General features: G+C 37.5%; 1 protein-coding gene across 9 annotated transcripts in view; it reads left to right on the top strand.

Moving 5' to 3' along the window:
* Positions 1-21,088, top strand: part of Fgf13 (fibroblast growth factor 13) — a 516,781-nt gene extending 495,693 nt beyond the window's left edge. For all 9 annotated transcript variants that reach the window (XM_087600918.1, NM_001431643.1, NM_001431647.1 and 6 more), the window contains 2 exons: positions 15,324-15,522; positions 19,637-21,088. In XM_087600918.1, the coding sequence (XP_087457044.1) occupies positions 15,324-15,522; positions 19,637-19,773 (336 nt within the window). In that variant the 3' untranslated portion in view covers positions 19,774-21,088. The remainder of the gene's footprint in view (positions 1-15,323; positions 15,523-19,636) is intronic.
* Positions 21,089-21,370: the final 282 nt, after the last annotated feature.

Here is a 21,370-nt window from a genome sequence, read left to right as displayed (position 1 = left end):
TTGCCAGGAAAGATTTTTCATCACCAGCCATCTGCTAAGAATTAGTCTGAGATAAATAATTTAGCTTCCTTCTGTTCAGATACAGTTTCACTACCCTCTTCCTTGATGCTGTGAAAAGTCTTCAGAGATAATCAATTGGAAAGTGCTTTTGCATTCCAAAGCTGAGCCTGAAGTTTTCTGACATGCTGACATCCCCCTCCCCCCTCTCCCTCCCGCCCCCCCCCCCCCCGCTCTGCAAAAGGATGATGAGGTGCCAATTATTAGCAAGGCCGCTCTGAAGAATCACATACCTGTTGGCAGTGTCTGCACAAGCACACTGTCTGCTAAATCACAGACTGGGAGAGCATGACACAGGGCAGTCTTGTCCTTCAAGAAGTGCAAGTCATTTTGTTTTCGGGTTAAAGAATAAATAATGCAGAACATATGAAAGAAATTTAGTAGTGATTAGCTACACGTTCCCTATGACCTAGCAAGTCTATAACCACAGTGACTAGCCTTAAAGAACTGTATTTCATCAATAAAAGATTTTTTTTCCATTCATCAGAGGGAAAAAAAAAATCTCCACCACTTTTTGCTTTGGCCTTATTTCCTGGTACAGATGGAAAAGAGGAATATCATACCTCATCTGTCAGAGAGCAGGTACCATATTGGTGAGGGTCATGTTTGCCAGGCTCAGGAGTTTAGATTCTATCTTGTGGGCAGCAGGGAGTCGTGAAAATATTTTGAGCAAGAGAGATATAAAAAAATTAGGACTTTATTTGGTGCGTGTTTAGTAAAAACCTACAATGATAAAATATCCTAAGGGAGTGTTGTGGATCTGTTCTCAGCATGGATATTCCTGGAAGATTCATTTCTCCTGGCTGTCTAGTTCAGCCTTTATAGCATGCAGCTTTTCAGACCCAGCTGCAAGTGTTGTGCAATAAAAGAACAAAGTAAGAAGCGATCCTGTGCATTTAATTGTGGATAAACGGCATATAGTGATCACGATCAGCATACCGGTAGCTCAGGGAATCATTTTAAAGGGTGAATGTAAATTTGTTTGTTATTGTGAGTTTTGTGAAACCATTTCTGTTATGTAATTACCTTAAGGTTTAAGTGCTCCTTGCGAAGATAATTTATGCATCTTGAATTCACATGCAAATGCTGTAACAGCCTATACTGTTTAAAATGAATGCTGAAAATCACTCTAAGTAGGTAATAGTAGTCCAAAGCTTATAAAACCCTAATCGTTCTTATACAGTCTCAGAATGTATTTTATTTTATTGTTTTCAACTACAGTTTTGCTTGGCTAAATGATATTTGAAATTTTGACTTGCATGTTTTGATAAAGAATACCATTTGCCTGTTTTGAAAACTTAATGTCACCAAGCACCATTTAAAGACATCATATTATGGTAAAATATTGCAATATTTCAGCCAATAAAGCTGAGTAACTAGGACTTCTATCGTGAGTACTACATACTTAATTTCTACAGAGAGAGAGCAGGGGATCTGAGGAGAGGCTTCGCTGCCTTCTGTACATCCAAGTTATTGGGTGTTCTAAGACTCCGCAACGTCATAGGGATGACAGTTATACATAGAGAGCTGTCATCTTGCTTAATGCAACATAGTGGCACATCTATGCATTTTTATGTGCCTTGTGGAAATATAGTTTACTTTATGACAGTGACATTCATGTTTCAAAGTACTTTGTTTTAATTGACTTTTTCAAGACATTGGTCCAGTACATAGTACTTTAAAAACCTGCTTTTTCCTGTTTGGTTTGTTTGGAGAGATGAAGGGATATTGAATAAAGCAATATCTCCCAGAAGAAATAGGGTTACTTCTGAGGTTCATCTGAAGATGCTAACTGATCCTTGAGCAAGCTAGTTTTTTGTGATCAAAGATTTCTACCAATCTTTTTGAATGGAGAGTAGGAACTGTGTTTTCCTTCCTTCTTTATGAAATCTTGGCGCCACAGGATCATCAAATTGGAAGAAACAAAGTCAATGTAGTCTCGACTTTCTATTTGATCCTACTTTTCTCTGCGTTCTGTTTCTCTTTGTGAGTTCTTTATAAATGCCTTGTGAGTTTGCCTAGATTAATTTCAATTTCACTCTGTTATCTACAACTGAGCCTATACCAGTACATTCACTCAAAAATCTCTAGGGTACAGGAGAATTCACTGGAAAAGAAAACCCCCCAAATGAGCTGAAATACTTGGTTGAGATTTTTCAATAGAAGAATGGACCATTTCTTGCATGGATTAGGAGAATGGATTAGGGGCGGATTTGCCTGAGGTAAATGCAAAGCTGCTCCCTGTTGTGGAAAGAGAGGCAGCATGGGAAAAAGCTGCTTTCCTGGTCTGCTAATCTGTATTAAGACTGTTTCTTCCTCAGGGACCCAGGACCAGCTTTACAGATCATGTTGCCTTAGCATAAGGGCTTGCCATTGGTCAGCACTAGCTGCCTTTCGCTGAGTCCAGCTTTCTCTCAGAGAAGCTGCTTCCCTGCTTGGAATTTCTGGCACAGTTGAATGGTCCCATGCCAAAGTCACATTCTAGTGTGTGAGCATTTCTCATTACATCTTTTTCAATGACACACACACACACACACACACACACACACACACACACACATGCATCCATGCGCGTGCGCACACACACACACACACACACACACACACACACACATTCACAGCTCTTCAGAGAATAATTTTCTTTTAAAAATCTGTCCCAAATCCATTATAACTATTACCTTTATTATTATTATCATTATTAAATTGTCCCATACCTGTCACCAGAATGCAATAACTGTTCAGAAAGTTGTAGGAAAGTTTAATAGTAGGCATTGATTAAGCATAAGATATTGTTGGATTTTTCCTTATTGTTTTTATTACTCGGCCAAATTATGAAAGTAGAACCAATGACATGATAATTTAAAACAAAAGACGATACTATGCTCTACTTCTTGTAGCATAGTAATTAACACAAGACATGGAAATGCCATTTGGCCCATTAGTTCTAGATCATTTCAGAAAAACTTTTAGTATCATATGTGCTCTCTGGTTCATATTATAATAACTTTAGTTTTACAATCTTAAGGTCTTTTAAGACCAGATGGCAACCTTGCATATTGGTACCTTTGCCATGAAGTCACTGAAAGTGAGTCTCATTTGTTCAATTAACCTATGACATTGGTCCCACATAGAAATAGCAAGGGACTCCTCTAGTCCACTCGCCCTTGTTGATAACCATTCCTTTTCTATTGCAGTTTCAGGTTGACAGTGGGATGGATAGAATGGTATCTCTTTTGGCTTATTTTGAAAACTGCAAGTGAAGGTAGGAAAGGGATTCACTGAGCACCAGCAAATGTGCTCGCCACATGCCATGCCCTCATGGTGAGGCACATGATGTAGTTCCCATCTTGTAGGTGCAAGTCAGAAAACTAGAGAGTCAAACTGGACAGATTTGATCAAAGTTTTCTGTGTTCAAAAGGCAGAGAATATAGACAAAGGAATGTAATCCTTTAGGAGATGTTAAAATTGCATATTAAACATCTGATTGATCTGGTTTGTTTCTTTGATCCATTATCTCTCTACTTAGCCCTGGCTGTCCTGGAACTCACTATGTTGACCACAGTGGCCTCAAAGTCACAGAGATCTATCTATGTCTGCCTCCTAACTGCTGCGATTAAAAGCATGCAATGCTACTCTCATTATTTAATATTTTTACATTTTCTTTACTTGTGTTTGTGTTTGTGTCTCTGTGTGTGCGCATGGGCATATTTGTGCATATCCAACAACTGGTGTTTGGATAAAGTGTTTTAAAACTGAGTTGATAAAGAAATGACCAAGATGTCTTGGTGAATAAATGCGCTCGCTAGACAAGTTCAAGCCCTGGGACTGCTTAAAAGTAGAAGGAAAGAACTCATTCCTCAAAAGTTGTACTCTGACCCCCACATATGTACCGTGGCATGTGTACTCTCCCTATTAAGAAAAGGAATATTAAGTTTAAGAATATAATTACTTATTAATGACTGCTGCCATGCTTGCTTTGTTGTTTTTCCTCACCTTTGAAGTGGAAATTTTTTTCAATGTGGAGAAATGAGGAATCAAGCTAAATGCTATTAAGATTAAATCAAGGGCCGGCCATGTGATGGCTCAGCAAGTGAAGGAATTTGCCACCAATCAAGTCTGATAACTCGAGTTTTGAACTCCAGGAACTAGTCTTGCAATGAGAGAACTGAATTTTATAAGTTGTCCTCTGACCTCCATGTGCACACACGCATATGCAATAAATAAATAAATAAGTAAATACATAAATAAATAAATAAAAGAAATAATTTGAAAATGTTGCAGAGTAGCAGCAATCCAGTATCTCTCGGTGACTCGGTTTTACTTAGTACTTCCATTTACAGTGAAGTCTTTGTGCTCTGTCTGCCCTTACCAGGTTCTGTGTTTGCAGTAGAACACATCCAGTAGTAGTTTACACTCTGCTTCCCATTGCTTTAGTCTAGCATTGCTCTCCTACCTGCGTAAGTGGGATTATATGGAATCTGTTTGGTAAAGCTTTAAAGAAGCTTAGTTATTCCAGAAGTTACCTGGAATATGAAACATTCTTTACACCCACCTTGGTGTGCTTTTCATTTCAATAGGCAATCCTCATCCTTTTCAGTTTATATAGAAGCAAGTAACCTTCCTTGTTTCCCTGCTGGTTTGTTGGATCTTCTGTAAAATTTTCAGAATTCCTAGGCTTTAATTTTCCGCCAGGAGCTTGCAAGAGCTATTTTAAAAGATTCGACCTACTAAGCTTGCTCTCCTGCTGACTACAAGTTCCTCAGAGGTCATTATTGTGCAAATGGATTTAGATCACATTCTGAAGTTATTACAGAGAGGAGCACTGGCACAGAGTAGAAAGCTCCACCATATCATAGTAAAGAAATGCTTAAACAGGGCATTTGACTTGTAGAAAACATTCTTGAGACTATTTTCTAAGACAGTGTCTTGCTAGCTAGCTCAAAGTGACATTGAACCCATGACAACTCCCCTCATTCAACCTTCCAAGATCTCACCCTACAAGCATTTTCCAGCATGCCCATATAATCCCCGGTTCTTGTTATTCACCTTTTTTAATCATGACAATATTTACATATATTTACATATGCATACATTTCATTATATGGAATTTTCTCTTTTTGACATTTTTTTCTTCTATTGGATATTTTTCATGTACATTTCAAATGTTATCCCCTTTACTGATCCCTCCCCCAGAAACCCCCCCACTTCTATGAGGTTGCTCCACCCACTCCCTCCCACCTGCCAGCCCTGACATTCCCCTACAGTGGGGGGGGGTCCAGCCTTGGCAGGACCAAGGGCTTCTCCTCCCATTGGTGCCCAACAAGGCCATCCTCTGCTACATATGCAGCTAGAGCCATGGGTCTGTCCATGTGTAGTCTTGGGATGGTGGTTTAGTCCCTGGGAGTTCTTGGGAGTCTGGTTGGTTGATATTTTTGTTCTTATTTTGGGATTGCAAGCCCGTTCAGCTCCTTCAGTCCTTTCAAACATATATATTAGAGGTTGGAGACATTACTCAGCCATTACTGTGTATACTTCTCTTTCGGAGGACCTGAGCTTGTTTACCAGCACCCATGAAGGACAATTCACACTGCCTCCAACTCCAACTTATGAGCACATAGTCCCTGATGCACACACACACACAGAAACACACACACACACAATTTAAAATAAAACATATTTTTTTAAAAAAGTATCATGTAAGTCAACCCTTCCATTAAAAAAAGAATATGTGGAGTTAATCCTCATAATATATTTTAATAGAGTATTCTTTACTCATGAAAAAAAGCAATCTTTCTTCTGACTTCTGTTAAACAATGAAGTTCTTTATTAAGTTTAAAATATAGTGTAGTTTTCTTACAGTCTGTATGAACCGTTTTTTCTTTAATTGATTCATATTTTTACAAATGGCACAATTTCCCTCTTTTGAGAGCCGAAGAGTATTCCACGGTGCATGCGCGCTCCAGTTTCCTCATCTTGTCTTCAGCTGATAAACACTAAAGTTATCCCCATTTCTTCACTACTGTGAATTGTGTTGCAATAAACGTCAGGATGCAGATGTGTGCCTTAAGCATCACTGCCTTCATTTTCTTTTAATGTACTTTTGGTAGTGAGATTGCCGGACCAATATGATAGTTCTATTTTAAGGTTTTATTATTGTATGTGTAATTTGTGTGTTTATGACACGGGGTGAGTGACTGCCAGGGTGTACATTTCCAGGTCAGAGGACAACTTTTAGGAGTTCTCTTCTTTCACCACAGGCTGCAAGGATGGAAATTTATATCACCTAGCTTTCATTTCTAGCACTTCTGTTAAAGGAAGCATCTTGATGGCCTTTTTAAAAAATAAGGAGTATCCACAGTGTTTTCCCTAATAGCTGTACTAATTGATATTTATACCACTTGTGTTCTGGAGTTCTCCATGATTCACAGCCTCAGTATTGTTTATCTTATGTCTTTGTGATAGCCATTCTTGCTAGACAGGAACGTGCTTTACATTCTCGTGTGCCTGGTAACTAGTGATGTTGAGCATTGTTATATACTACATGAACAGTTCTGTGGCTTCTGAGAAATGTCTATAGCTATAATTCAGGTATTTGGCTTGAGTTACGTGAAATTCCATAGACTTATACATAATCTCAATATCACGAGCCCCTTTTCAGATGCAGAGTTTGTAAATGTAATCCCTATTCTGTAGGGTGCCTCCTGTTCATTTGTTCCTTCATTGTACAGAAACTTCACCTGATAGAATCTTGTTTTCACTTTTGTTTCTTCGATTTTCAGGCTAAATATCATAAAAGCTGGGCTTATAGAACATGTTTGAAAGAATTCTTGTTTAGGAGAGCGGTTTGAAATGCACTGCTATTCATTCGTTTTTAGATTTCCTTTTGTTCATTCCTTTGTAGAATTCATTAGTAAACCCATCTGATTTTGTTCTTGTTTGGTTATTTTGAAACAGAAACTCACTATATAGTCACTCTGGCTAGCCTAGGACTCTCTATGTAGACCAGGCTGACCTTGATTTTACAGATATTCTCCTGCCTCTGCCTCCTTAGTACTGGAATTAAAGGCATGTTCCACCACAAGAAGCTTTTTTATGAGTTGTTCGCTCTGACTCCTTATACTCTGTGCAGGTTTACTGTTTCTTCTTCATGAATATGTTTTGGTGACTACATGTGCCCAGGAATTCTTCCTTTTTTCTGGCTCACCATTCACAATACAATGCAAAAATGTTACATTTTTGGAATATTTTTTATTATATTTTCCTTTTCATCTGAGATCATTGATTTCTATCTTTTATTTTAGCTAAGGGTCCTGTCAGTTTTGTTTCCTTTAGAAGACTAGTTCTTTTTTTATTGATCTAATTATGTATGTATGTATGTATGTATGTATGCATGCAATATTATCTTCTGGGCTTTTTGTGTCTTTCTGTAAAATTGCTGTTTGATTTATTATTTATGCAACATTCCTACAATACAAACTAGAACAATATTAAGACTGTCAATGAGGACTCACATCCATATTTTAGTTCCAGTGTTCACTTAGAGATTTGCCCTGTATTGTTGAAGAACTGTAGGGGAAAAGCAATATTTTGCTGTTTTCTGAAGTCAACCTAGGGTGAATTAAAGTACCCATGAAATATCCTGGAACATAAAAAATGGCGTCAAGAAATTTTGTTGTAACAGTATGAGGCAAAAATAGCCCTATGTAATATAGTTGAGCATAATTTGCATTTCTATTCAAATTCTTGCTAATTACCATGTATACTTTTAAGTCCTTTTATGGCATGAAATTTCAAAAAGGCCATTTAAATACCACACCCCGCCCGCTCTTGTCTTCTCTTCTCTTGTCTTCTCTTGTCTTCTCTTGCCTTGTATTGTCTCCTCCCCTCCCCTCTCCTCTCTTCTCTCCTCCTTTCTCCTCTTCTCTTCTCTCCCTCTCCTCTCTCTCTCCTCTCTCTCTCTCTCTCTCTCTCTCTCTCTCTCTCTCTCTCATTACAACACTACAGCCATTTCAGCCTATTGTAAACAGAAAAAATAAAACAAAAGGAGACAAAACAGTTTCCTGGGAACCAAGGTTTGAGGGGAATACTGAATGCAAAGTACAATCCATCTGTAGCCCTAATTTGGTGTAGAATTATATTCTAATATATTAGTAAAATACACACAGGTCAATCTTATTCCTTGAAATTGATTCCAGATGAGAAGGAGCTCAGAAAATGAAGAATATATGTTGACCTGGTCTTGTGGTCATTTATTATCAGAAGAAGCCCTACTTTAGAGTTTCATTCATAGACAGCTTCTCATTGAATCTTCTGGCAAAACCATAATAAAGTTAATAGGACTGATAGATTCTTTTCTTCATTTCACAAGAAAGGCCAATGTAATTGAAATGAAATTTTAGGTATTTGGACACAGAGAGACAAGAGTGTAATTGTGAACCCATGTCTTTGTTATAGGGAGCTTTCTTTAGTCATACTTTCAGCTTACGTACTGTTTTGCCTTTATAACTTAAATTTTAAAGGCTTTTTGTAAACTTTATGTGTATAAGTGTTTTACCTGTGCATTATAATGTATGTCCACCACATGTATGCCTGGTGACCACAAAGGCCAGAAGAGTACGTTGGATCTCTTGGACCTGGAGTTACATCTAGCTGTAAACCAGCATATGTATATGCTGAGAACAGAATCTGGGTCATCTGCAAAAGCAGCCAGGGCTTTTAACTGCTGAGCTATCTCCCCAGATACAGTACTTTGTCTTTTTTACCCTCTTTGTCTTCTTCCCTCCCACTCTCCAAGTTTTGAAAATTTGGTTTATCGGGCTGGTGAAAGGGTTTATTTGGTAAAATCCCTGCTATATAACTATAAGGACTTGAGTTTGTATCCTGTGCAAAGTCAGTAGACCCAGTGCACAGCTCTAATCCTAGCACTGGCATTTGATGATCAGATATGAATACATCCCTGGATCTCAGTGGCCAGACAACCTGATGAACTATGGGTTCAATAAGGGAACCTGTTTCAAAATAACTAGCTAGACAAAAATCAAGTAAGACACCCAACAGCAACTTTTATCTTCCACTATAAATACCTGCACATTCACCAACAGGCACATATGCACCTAAACACAGGGACATGCACATAAAACACAAATGCGCGCGCTCACACACACACGCGCGCACACACACACACAATTCGTCTTTCAGCTCATTTCCTCATTTCATCACTCAATGGTTTTACCCTAGTAGGCAAGTGCTGACCTGCCATTCATGTCTCTCCTATAAAAGAGCCTTTTATTTATTAGGAGGCTGTCATGACAGAATGAACCTATTTTTGTTTGTACAAGGCCTCAAAGATCTCACCATATGATATTATTCTTTACATATATTTTTCATCATATATGAGTAGGTCATCTGCTATAAACCAGGCCTTATAAAGAGGACCTCTCTCAATTTCTTAGTCCAGCATTGTTCATTTTTAACATGAAAAAATATCATACTCCTTTTATCATGAATTGATGCATTCGTTTGGCAACAGAACACACAGTGTTGATTCCCTCCTCTTCAACTTCTTTCTTACTATGCTTTGAACTCAGTAATAATGAAGTTTGTTTGCTTCAAATGTACCCTGGGAGAGAACATCAAAGCTTTGAATGTAATAATTAGTCCTGGATTTTGCGATCACTGATGGAAGAGAGGCCTAGCTAAAAAATATAGGTAGTTACCTTGTCACCCCATGGGTATAATTTATATTTTAAAATTCCATTTACTTGTAAAAGCTGACTCTGATTTAAATGAATTCATGATTTTCAATATGCTGCAGAATCACTGAAATATATAAAGCAGACCTGCTTAAATAACCTGCACATTTTAAATCCAGAAAATTAATTATCATTAGAACATTGCTCCGGATTAGATGAATGACCCTTGCTAGTGACAGTAATTGCTAACCTAATTGGAGGATTAGTCTGCTGAAAATGCGCTGGCAGATAGAAGAGGGAAAGAGGTTACTGGGGACATTGAAGAGAAAGAAAAGTCTGCTAAAATGTTTATAGGACTTGCTGAAAAGAAATCATGTTTCTAGGATGTAAATCTTTCTGTTGATGTCTATGTATAAATGTAGAAATTGTTTATATTTTCTGTGCTCTATAGTCCCTGCTTTAAAAGTCTCATATGTACATTATACAAAATATATTGAAAAGTATTAGCCTATGCTAGGATATATGTCCTTGATGTAACAAACATGTGTGGAAAGTTATGACATTCCTTGCTATCCAGGTTTAATGTTACCAGGTTTTGGAGGAACTACTTCAGTAGACAATTTTGCTTTCCCTAGTTCCAAGTGTATCTATGCAGCCTACCTAAAAATATGCTGTGGGGGCTAAATGTGTAAAAAGGACATTTACAGTCTATGTGCTAGTCCTCAAAGCTTCCGATCCTGCTGAGATACAGACTCAAATGTAACAGTGTCACCTTGCAGTGGTATCATAGCTTAAACTACAAGAGCACAGTGGGGAAAGGAGGATGAAAACCCTCTTATTATATCCTCTGTTTGCCAAATTACTTATTTTAATTACAAAGGTATTTAATCTTGGTGTGTTTGCTTTAATACTGGAAATGTGCTTATAGAACCTGCCTGACAAATATACACAGAGATATTAAGCCCTGCTGTTTTAGGTCACGGTTGCTGGTGGTACACACTAGAAGCCTAACTGGACTCACTTTAGAGCAGTCACTGTTCTACCCTAAGCCTCCTATGGCCAAGGCCCCAACTCGAGCAGGCCAAGCATACTGTACTATGCCCGTACTTTGCCACTTTGACTGTAGAAACAGAGCAAGAGCTGCTCCTTTGAACTCTAAAAGACAATGGCAGTTGACACTAGTCTCAAGTTTTGGGCTCCTCAGTAATGTTTCTGGCACACCATTAGATCTTAGGGCTATGTGTACATGAATCCAGGATGACCCATAGTACCTTACAAAGTCTATATTGAGACATTATTACCCTATGCTCTCCTTCCTTGGACAAAATATGATCATAATAACCAATTAGTACAGATTCCTTATAGCTAAAACGTTTAACATTCACAAAAAGAAACAAATCTGGAACTTGTAAGGGAATCAAATAGAAATCATAAACACAGAAGATATTGGAGACAGATGGTTTCATGAACTAAAATATTATTTACCTGACAAAATATGTATGAGCATGAGAGGCAAACAAATTTTAAAAGAAATAAATGTGTTAAAAGCTGTAAGATCCAAAGTCCCTTTTACTTTATACTCATATTAAGCAATTGTTAGGAACCATGCAAGAAATATGTAACACATGTTAGTTATACAGCTATCCTAATAGCAGATATTTATCTACTGTCTTTCAAATTTAGAGCACAGCTACTGCTGTCTTCATTCAGCGCCTCTTCTGGGTCAAGACCACCATGGTACTTTCATTCAGGGCACCAGTGAGCAGGCATCCACAAGCAATCAAAATAAATTTGTTCCTTGATATACATCCCACCTGGTCTTCTCAAAATAGGGCTTTCTTGGCTTGTGCCAAATACAAATTCCATTATTTATATTTATTTATTTTGCTGATAATGTCCTGAAGAGAGGCAACCGTACCCTGGTCCCTTTTGCTGGACTCTTCAGGATAGAATGGGATGTTCAATGTTTGTGCATTTTAATAGAATCAAGACTCTTCTGCCTACTCATTCTAACATAGGATAAGAATGACAGTGTCACATACTGAGAACAGAACACTCCTTTGGTTGCTTCAACATGCTTTTTTTGGCCTCATTTTCTTCTCTGCTGAGCATTTGAGTCCAAATTTAGTAGGAATGACTAAGAAATTTCCAGGATGTGACAGAGCATTCAGTTCATTGAGTCCTTCCTTGTCATTTTCCAATAGTTGTAACAATTTCCAAGACTTCCTCTTAACATTGTAGGTGCCACATTATTCTTAAGAGCTGTTAAATCACTCATGCAAGATCTGTCCATTCAATGACAGCTTCCTTATAAATATAGCTGATTTTATACTGTGGTGTAATGGAAATTCCTGCAGACGTTTTGGAATCTGATATTATAATAGGTCATGTAATTCTCATTATTTAGTATCAATCACTGAAATCTAGCATTCACGTGAATCAATATTCCATTAATTAACTGGTCTTCAATAAGCTAGGCAATATGACCTGTCATTGCTGTGGCTGGAGGTAGGAGTGGCATAGCATAGATTTGGAAGTACAACAAGTTCACTGTCAATGTTCCTAAGTATAAGTCTCACACTGTTAGTGACCTATATAGAGCCTCTGAGAGTCAATATAGATTTAATCAGTCAGATTGGGAGAAATCACATACAATTCAAAATGAAATTATATTTAAGGTAGGCCTCGAGTAAGGAGAAGAAAGGTAGCAGACATAGAAAGAGAAGGGTAGTTACTAAACTAACAAATGACATTCAGAAAGGCACGCATGGTTCAGTGGTGGAGGACTGAAAAATAGGAATGACTGATTAGTGGAGGATTTTAAAGGAAACATCCAGTCATTGTTTGCATATTTTATAAGCAAGGTGAAGTCGGTAAGAGTTCATGAGGAAGAGAACCTTACTTTAGGAAAGTAAACATCAGGAGAACAAGGAAGACCAATTAGGGGATTATTCAAATAGTAAAGGCACACACTAGAGCACTGGCTATAAGTATCAAAGATGAAGGCCATGGGATTATGACACAGAGAGCACAGGGATGAATGTAAATATCCCTGGGTTTAATTGTGAGCAACTGAAACTTGGTAAATTCCAGATACTAAATGAACAATGAAGGGATAAGTAGGAGGTAGATTAAGTGTTGACCTGTGCTTCAGCTATTCTTTTCTTTTCTTTTTCTTTTCTTTTTCCTGTGTCGCAATCTTCCCCATCCTTCAGACTCAAATAAAATGATCTCTTCTGTCAATGAGAATATCCTCAGTGCCCTTGTTAGAATTAAATCTGACTTCCTCTTCTCTTCTCAAACAATATGTTTTTGGGATTCACTTTCCATACTCATGACAGTGTGTGTATATGTGTGTGTAGATAGATAGATAGATAGATAGATAGATAGATAGATAGATAGCGAGTCATGCTCTAGCCATAAATTCATGGGATTCATTAATCGCCTATGAATTTTTAAGTATCATTCACGTACATAATTGACCATCTAAAAATGTATATGAAGTTAGTAAATACATGCTATCACGCAAGATGTTACACATAGCGTTCTTTTGGAAGCTGGCTTAGAATACACATTGATCCCATCCACTCATTCTCCAGTCAGGAATATATTGTTCGTATGGTTGAACAGCATCATCTAACTTAATCAACTGGATGATTAACCAGATTTACTTGCAAATGATTTCTGACTTTTTATGAAAAGAAAACCTACTTTCTAAGGATGAATACTCTATCCAAGTGATGATTTAATTCACAAAGAACTCTAGAAATTTTCCTCATCCCTAGAGAAAATGTGGAGATTTTTTTTCATCAAATGTCTTTGTAGACATACTTTGGCTTTCTCTGTGTTGAGAAAACCCCACAAGGAGAAATTTTCACAACCCATAAATAGAACTCTTTTAAGTTTCTGCCATGTGACAGTTGCCCCAGAAGTACATTTATGCTTTAGTAGGTTGAATTTGTGTGACTCCTGGGAGATCTATGGTGCGTATCCACACTAAATAAAAATAAGCCCCAAAGATCCTCTGGCCAAATGTGCTCTGCAGAGCAAATGGGGGCATCTGGCATATTGTTGAATGTGGTAGGGTTTAATAAAAAAGAAAAACTTGCCTGCATGCTTTCTTTTCAAAGAAATGCTGAGAAATGTGTTCCTCCTTGGCTAAAGTAACTTTCAAATTGCTTCAGATGTTGCTGCTCAGCTGGTGTGTATGCTGAGAATGATATTAAATATGAAAATGGAAGAGGGAAGAACCGTAGAGATAACTGTGTAAAGAAGACCAGTGGCCTAGAAAATATGCACAATGGAGCTTTTAAAACCGGGCAAAATCATCAACTGTTATTCCTGATAACATCTCAGCAAATTCAAAAAATATCTTATAACATTATCTTTCATATCTCTCCTCCAAGTGCCTTCTCCCTCCACTACTCCATGAATTACTTACAGATTAAAGTCTGGTCTTTGTTTTGTCCCGCTCATTAATGGCCACTTTAATGTATGTTTATTCTATGTCAGTGTGTGTTCACTCACACAGGCTAAAAGATGACTAGGTTTTGTTCTTGAAGCAGTCTATGTTGGATAGCAGACTTTCATTTGAATGGCCCATTCTAAAGAAAGCATAGCTAAGTCCAAGTCAAGAAAATCACACTCCAGGGTTCAAAGTACTCTGGGTTATTCTCTTGTGTTTGTAGAATTATTGTAAATTCGTGTTTACCATATTGTTTGCTTGTAATTGATACTTTAAGGAAATACTGCGGTTAGAGGTAAATTCTATTTTTAATTAAGGTACAATGACTTGAAAAATATCAATTTGGTTTACCTTATGGTAAAAGATAGCGTGGAATCATTTTAGAATTATTGTAGAAATCTAGGTAAACTGCATTGTAACCCTGCTTTAAACCTCAAGCAACTAGCAACCATAATATATGATAACCAAAAAAATCCATGAAAAGTACTCATATGGCTGGAGAAAAGACTCCGCCGGTAAGGCATACATCATACAAAGCCCAGAGACCTAAATTCAATCTCAGGAGCCTAAATACAATACAAATGAAAGGAGACAACACCTCCACATGGATGTTCTCTGACTTCCACATATGAGCCACGCACATATGCACATATACATCACACACACACACACACACACACTCACATACACACACTAATAATAATAATAATAATAACAATAACAATAATAATAATAATATAAAAAGTAAATGCAAAACCAAATGTTCATTTTCTTTGTTATTGACAAAAATGAAGATCCATATGAGTGCTTTATCTTTCCATTCATTTATTCTTGAATTAATCCAGCAGCATATACTTATGAGTCCTATACCTTCCCATTACCTACTTCAAAGAAAGCCAATCACTAATCAGCAGAATTTTTCTCTTAAAATATAATATGAATTGCCTTTGATTCCCAATGATAATAACTTATCCTATTCAAATAGAATACTCTTCATACAAGCTTTATCCAAATATGTCCTAACCTCCTGAAGTGCATATTCTAACTATTCTATGTGAAATTCACACCTGTATAATATTGACTTTTTGCTGTTTATTTACTTACTGCAGGAACATTTCACACCTGAGTGCAAATTCAAAGAATCAGTGTTTGAAAATTATTATGTGACATACTCATCAATGATCTACCGTCAGCAGCAGTCCGGCCGAGGGTGGTATCTGGGTCTGAACAAAGAAGGAGAGATCATGAAAGGCAACCATGTCAAGAAGAACAAGCCTGCAGCACATTTTCTGCCCAAACCACTGAAAGGTAAATTAGAAAAACAATGGATTCTAGTACAAAAACTAATTTAAATAATTTATTTTCATGCTTTTGAATGTGAAATGTAATCCTTCCATATTAGAACATATATCCTTAAATTTTTGTGCATTTCACAGTACTAAAAACCATCAAGACAAAGCTATAAAAATCATGTAAACATTCAGTCGTTGAGAGTAGCATCCACTCTCATTTTATCCCCTAGTAAGAACCCAAAAGTATACCAAAATGGTTATAGAAGTTAACCATGGAGGTTGGGTGTTGTGGTAAATGATAAAATTACCCACAAACCCTCACTAGCTGGCATCATCGAGCCATATGGCATTAGTGGGATATAATCATCTCAGAGGCAGCCAGTTCTGTGGCACCATGCCACACTACTTCTAGCCATTCTCTGGTCTCAGCTGCGGCCATAGCTCCAGCTCTCTGCCACCAAACTCTGCTCACATTCTCAGCAACCGCCCTAATGGTTATAGTATCAACCCCACAAACCCACTGAAATCAAAACTCAATAAGCTTATAATGTAGTAACCAGATTTATATGTTAAATTCTCAAACCACAAAACACCCAACACAACAAAATCACAACCAGTTGATACTGATATAAACCATGCACCTAGATAAGATAAATTGTCCTATAAAAAGCCATCCCTTAAGAAATATTTATAATTACCTGTGGCCATTTAAGGCCACACGGATCTGGGTTGTCCTTCTCTGCCTCCATCTTGGTTCCTCTCTCTTTCTCCTCTCTCTCCCCTTACCAAAACTCTGTCCCCGCCCCCTTTCGTATTGCCCAATCACAGGCCCTTCCCCAGCCCTTACCTGCATAAAGACAACAATCTATAGTTGGAATATAACCTTTATAGGAAAACTCCTTGGTTAATATAGTTCTAAGAACTTACATTCACAGTTGTTTGTTTGTTTGTTTGTATGTTTGTTTGTTTCAGATTAATAGAGAAAAAAGGAGAAAGGATACTATTGTCTTGGGGTTTCTTTGGCTGTGATAAAACACCATAACCTAAGACAACTTGGGGAAGGAAAATTGGGGAAGTGTTTATTGTATACTACCACATCAAAATCCCTCATCTCAGGAATTCAGGACAGGAATGCTATAAGTCAGAAGCTGATGCAGAGGCCATGAAGGAGTACATCTTACTCGTTGCCCAACCTTCTTTCTTTTAGAACCCAGAACCATCAGCCATGAATGATACTGCCCACAGTAGGCTGGACTCTCCCATATCAATCATCAATCAAGGAAATGCCCCACAGGCTTATCCACATCCAGAATATTGGGAACATTTTCTTACCTGAAGTCCTTTCTCCTAAAATGATTCTACCTTTTGTCTAATTGACATAAAACTAGCCACCACAATTGACTCCTTATCACCTAGATACACAAACACATCACTATTCTACTAGAACCTTTCCTTTCTCATTTGTTCCCAAGATGGTATGTTGATATTAGTACCATAGTATAAAGCATTCTAACTTCAAAAAGTCTCATAGTCTTTAAAATTTTAAACATTTTAAGAGTTCAGTCTCTTCACAATATCCAACATCTTTTTCAAGTTCAAAGTTCAAGTTGGAATACCTAAAGTCTAATATTCCAAAGTCTTCTCAATAAAATGTTTCAAAAAAAAATCACATACTTTCTAGCTATAACAAAGAATAACCATAGGATAGCCACATCAAACCAATCCTTGGTGGTCATCCCATCTCCAAAATGTGGGGATCTGTTCTCTACCAGCACTGCACCTTTATCAGTAGCCTCTCTTGGACTCCTCTTTTCAGGGACTCTTACCCCACACATGCTACCAGTCTATTGTCAACCATCCCTACAGCCTTGGGCCTTCAACTTCTACTGAGGATATATATTCACCAGTGTCCTCTCCTTGCCTCTTATACTGCAAAGCTTTAGCTGCTCTTTATGAGTCCTTCATGCCTTTAAAACTGCTAACACCTGGGAAACACACATCTATTTTGGCTGCCAGCAAAAGGTACCGCCTTGGCCACCACTGGACCATAGTTCTCAGTGTTGACCCTAAGGAAACCCTTCCCAGAAGATGTTGCCTCGGTGATTCTACTATCTTCTTAACTGCATCAGATTCTTTAGTCCCAGATGACATTATCCCAACAGAGCAAAAGTTTAACTTTGGTAGATATTAATTCAAAATATCAAGTGACCCCACGAAGTCTTCAAGGTACTCTAAAAGCTCCCTCTGAAACTTCAAAAGCCACATCTCCATCACATGCATTGATTTTAGGCGTGTGTGTGTGTGTGTGTGTGTGTGTGTGTGTGTGTGTGTGTGTAAATATAAATTTGTTCCCATAACGTGTCACTAAGCTCTGAATTCTCAGTTGCTTTTCCAGCACAAATTCCAAAGTTCTTCCACATGCTCAGGTCTGTCACAGAAATACCCAATGACCTGGTACTAATTTTTGTTTTAGTCAGAGTTACTATTGTTGTGATAAAACCCCATTACCATAAACAAGTTGGGGAGGAAAGAGTTTATTTTGCTTTTACTTTCACATCACAGTTTATCAACAAAGGAAGTCAGGGCAGAAACCCAGATGCAAGAACTAAATCACACACCAGGGATGAACACTGCTGCTCACTGGCTTGTTCAGTCTGCTTTCTTATAGCACCCAGGAGCAGCAACTCAGTGCTGACACCCAACACACAGTGAGCTGGACCATCCCAAATCAATCAAGAAAATGTTAGCCTACAGTCCAATCCTGTCAGGGCATTTTCTTAATTGAGATCTCCTTTTCGCAAAAAATACTAGTTTGTATCAGGTAAAATGATAGACATAAAACTAGCCAGAAGAGTTATTAACATAAAGTTGGAAATATTAGAGGGCAGGCAGCATAGACATGAAACAGAAAGTGCAAATAAAAAAGGAGATTTCCTACCTAAGATTACAGTAGAGACTTACCCTTACCTACATGTGCACACATGTGAAAATAAGTGTCACACTGTTTTACTGCTCATTTTCTAGAGCCAGAACACCCAAGTTCAAGCTCCAGCTTCATTGTTCCCTAACTGCATGGGTGGATTGTGTGTGTGTGTTTGGTTTGGTTGTTTGTGATAGATTCTTCACCTATGTAGATTTCTAGTTACAGCTGGCTTTAAAATCTTTGTCATCACCCCTCAGCCTCCAAAATGCCAGAATTCTAGTTATTTGCTGCCATGCTCTATTGTTAACCAAATGATCTTGAAATGTTGCTTACTTACCTGTGCCTCATGATCATCAGTTCAATATAAGAATACTCACTAGGTTGGTGGTTCTTGACTGTTATCCCAACACTTAACAGGTTAGCACAAGAGAGGCTGTAGAGGCAATCTGGTCTACCTAGTGTTACCAGAACAGTGTAGGCTACAGTCAGACCCTATGTTAAATTTTTAAATGAGTTTTTATATCATATAGATATAGCATTCTTACAAGGACAAAATGTAGTGATATATATGCTGAACTTAACATTTAGCACATTGTGTTCTGCCAGTATATGCAAGTGCTGTGATTTATAGCGCAACTGTAATAATTGTTACCATTTATTATACTAGACTCTTGCTAATACCTTTAGAGTTTTATTTTAAAGTATGGTGAAAGTCAATGCTTTAAAACGTGTAAACTATTAATATTAAACTTTCATAAATTATATTTAAACATCTGAGAGCTTTATGAAATGTGTTTTCATTAATCCTTGCACATAATATTGTGATAGAAGTTGGGCATTAAAATCCCTTACAGGGGACTAAATGAGAACAAGAATTCACTTAATCTAGTCCCATCCACTCTGCCAAGTACTTATTATGTTTGTGTTAGTAAGCAAAAGAAATATTTTGGTCTTTTTGGTATAAGTTTCTTTTCAGTTATCAAAACTAAATCTTTTGATAAATAAAAGTTGTTTATTGTGTTTAAGATATTGTTTTAAAATGTATTCACTGTAAAATGTCTACGTTGAGATAACAAATATGAACTTTGCTTCCTGGACTTAGAAGTTTTAAAGTGAAAATACCTAGGATCTGTTATAGAAATTTTGAATATACAATACATTGGTGTGCCCCTTTAAAGCTCTTTTACACCATCTCTGTGCTTTTCAGTGGCCATGTACAAGGAGCCCTCTCTGCATGATCTCACGGAGTTCTCCCGATCCGGAAGTGGGACCCCGACCAAGAGCAGAAGCGTCTCTGGTGTACTGAATGGAGGCAAATCCATGAGCCACAATGAATCAACGTAGCCAGTGAGGGCAAAACGAGGGCTCTATAACAGAACCTTACCTCCAGGTGCTGTTGAATTCTTCTAACAGTCCTTCATCCAAAAGTTCAGACTTATCAGTGAGGTTTACCAAACACACAGGCAGAGTTCCCTATTCTATCTGCCATTATACCTTGTTATCATCCGTACTAAAGCCCCATAATTTAGATTAAGCTTGTGCAAAAAGAATGCCAAGCATTATCAATGAACTAAACCTGGAAGAAGGACTGCCAAATTTTCTCATGATCTCACCTATACTTTGTGAATAGATAACAGAGCAAAAATATTTAACAGCACGAATGCTGGTCAATTTGCTTCCCAACTAAGAAAATGTAAAAGACCACAGTAATTATTAACAAAACAAAACAAAACAAAACAACAAAGTTAACTGCTTAAATGTTTTGTAGGGGCAAACAAATTCTGTGAACTGTGCTGTTTTCTTGGCTTCGTGTTTTCTATCTCTGCTTGATTCAAATGTACTCTTTACTTTCATATAGTGCAACTTTATGGTTTCTGAAAATTAATGGTTCTATTGACTCTATCACTTAATCCAAATCAACCGAGGTCAGGGTTGAATCTGAATTGGCATCTGAGACTCAGAGTAACGGCGTTCTTAAGGTTTTTCCTCTTTCTCCCTCTCCTTCCTACTGTCCCTCTTCCTCTCTCTCCTTTTTCTGTTGTCAATTAGAACTGTAGCATTCTGGTCAAGTTCTTGTGCTGTACTTTGTGCGTAGAAATTGAGTTGTATCGTCAACCCCAGTCAGTAAGATAAGTTGAAACAAGATTATCCTCAAGTGTAGATTTCTCTTAATTCCATTCGTGTATCACGTTAATCTATTGTTGTGGCTTCTTGTGTAAAGACAGGAACTGTGGAACAGTGGCATTGTCTTTCTCGTGTTGTTTAAATAAGAAATGTCTCATCTGTACATGTAAAAGTCCTTCTGTCATTGGATTTGGCACGTGAACATTGTGTACAAGACAATGTTAAGACTGGTTCCCCCTAAACAACATATATTATACTTGCTACTGGAAAAGTGTTTAAGACTTAGCTAGGTTTCCATTTAGATCTTCATATCTGTTGCATGGAAGAAAGTTGGAATCTTGGCATAGAGTTGCATGATATGTAAGATTTGTGCATTAATAATTGTTAAACTCTGTGTTCCAAAAGTGAACATAGCATGTACAGGCAGTTTTCTGCCCTGTGCATAAAAAGTTAAAAAAAAGTTGTTTAATATTTGTTGTTGTATACCCAAATACGCACCGAATAAACTCTTTATATTCATTCAAAGAAAAAAAAACTTCAGTGTGAATTTATTATACATTATGTGCCATCAATGATATTAGAAGCTGGACTTAATCCCTAAATTTCATGTATAAGGTTACTGACTTCACATAAGCTCCAGTTTATGTTCATGTGAACACTGTTAAACTGTGTCCTTTGTCCTCAGCTTTTGGGTTAAGCACTCAAGAATCCTCCTTTGTTATTCAGCAATCAACCTGAAGGAGGATCTCTGAGCTGGCGATATGTTTTGCATTTATTGTTTTCCCCTTCCCTTGGCTCATTTCACTCCTCTGTAGAG

The sequence above is a fragment of the Rattus norvegicus genome, chromosome X (genome assembly GCF_021556685.1).
Source record: "Rattus norvegicus strain SHRSP/BbbUtx chromosome X, alternate assembly SHRSP_T2T, whole genome shotgun sequence".
Taxonomy (NCBI): Eukaryota; Metazoa; Chordata; class Mammalia; order Rodentia; family Muridae; genus Rattus; species Rattus norvegicus.
Note: the sequence above shows the minus strand (reverse complement) of the source record. Positions and strands in the feature narration are given on the sequence as shown.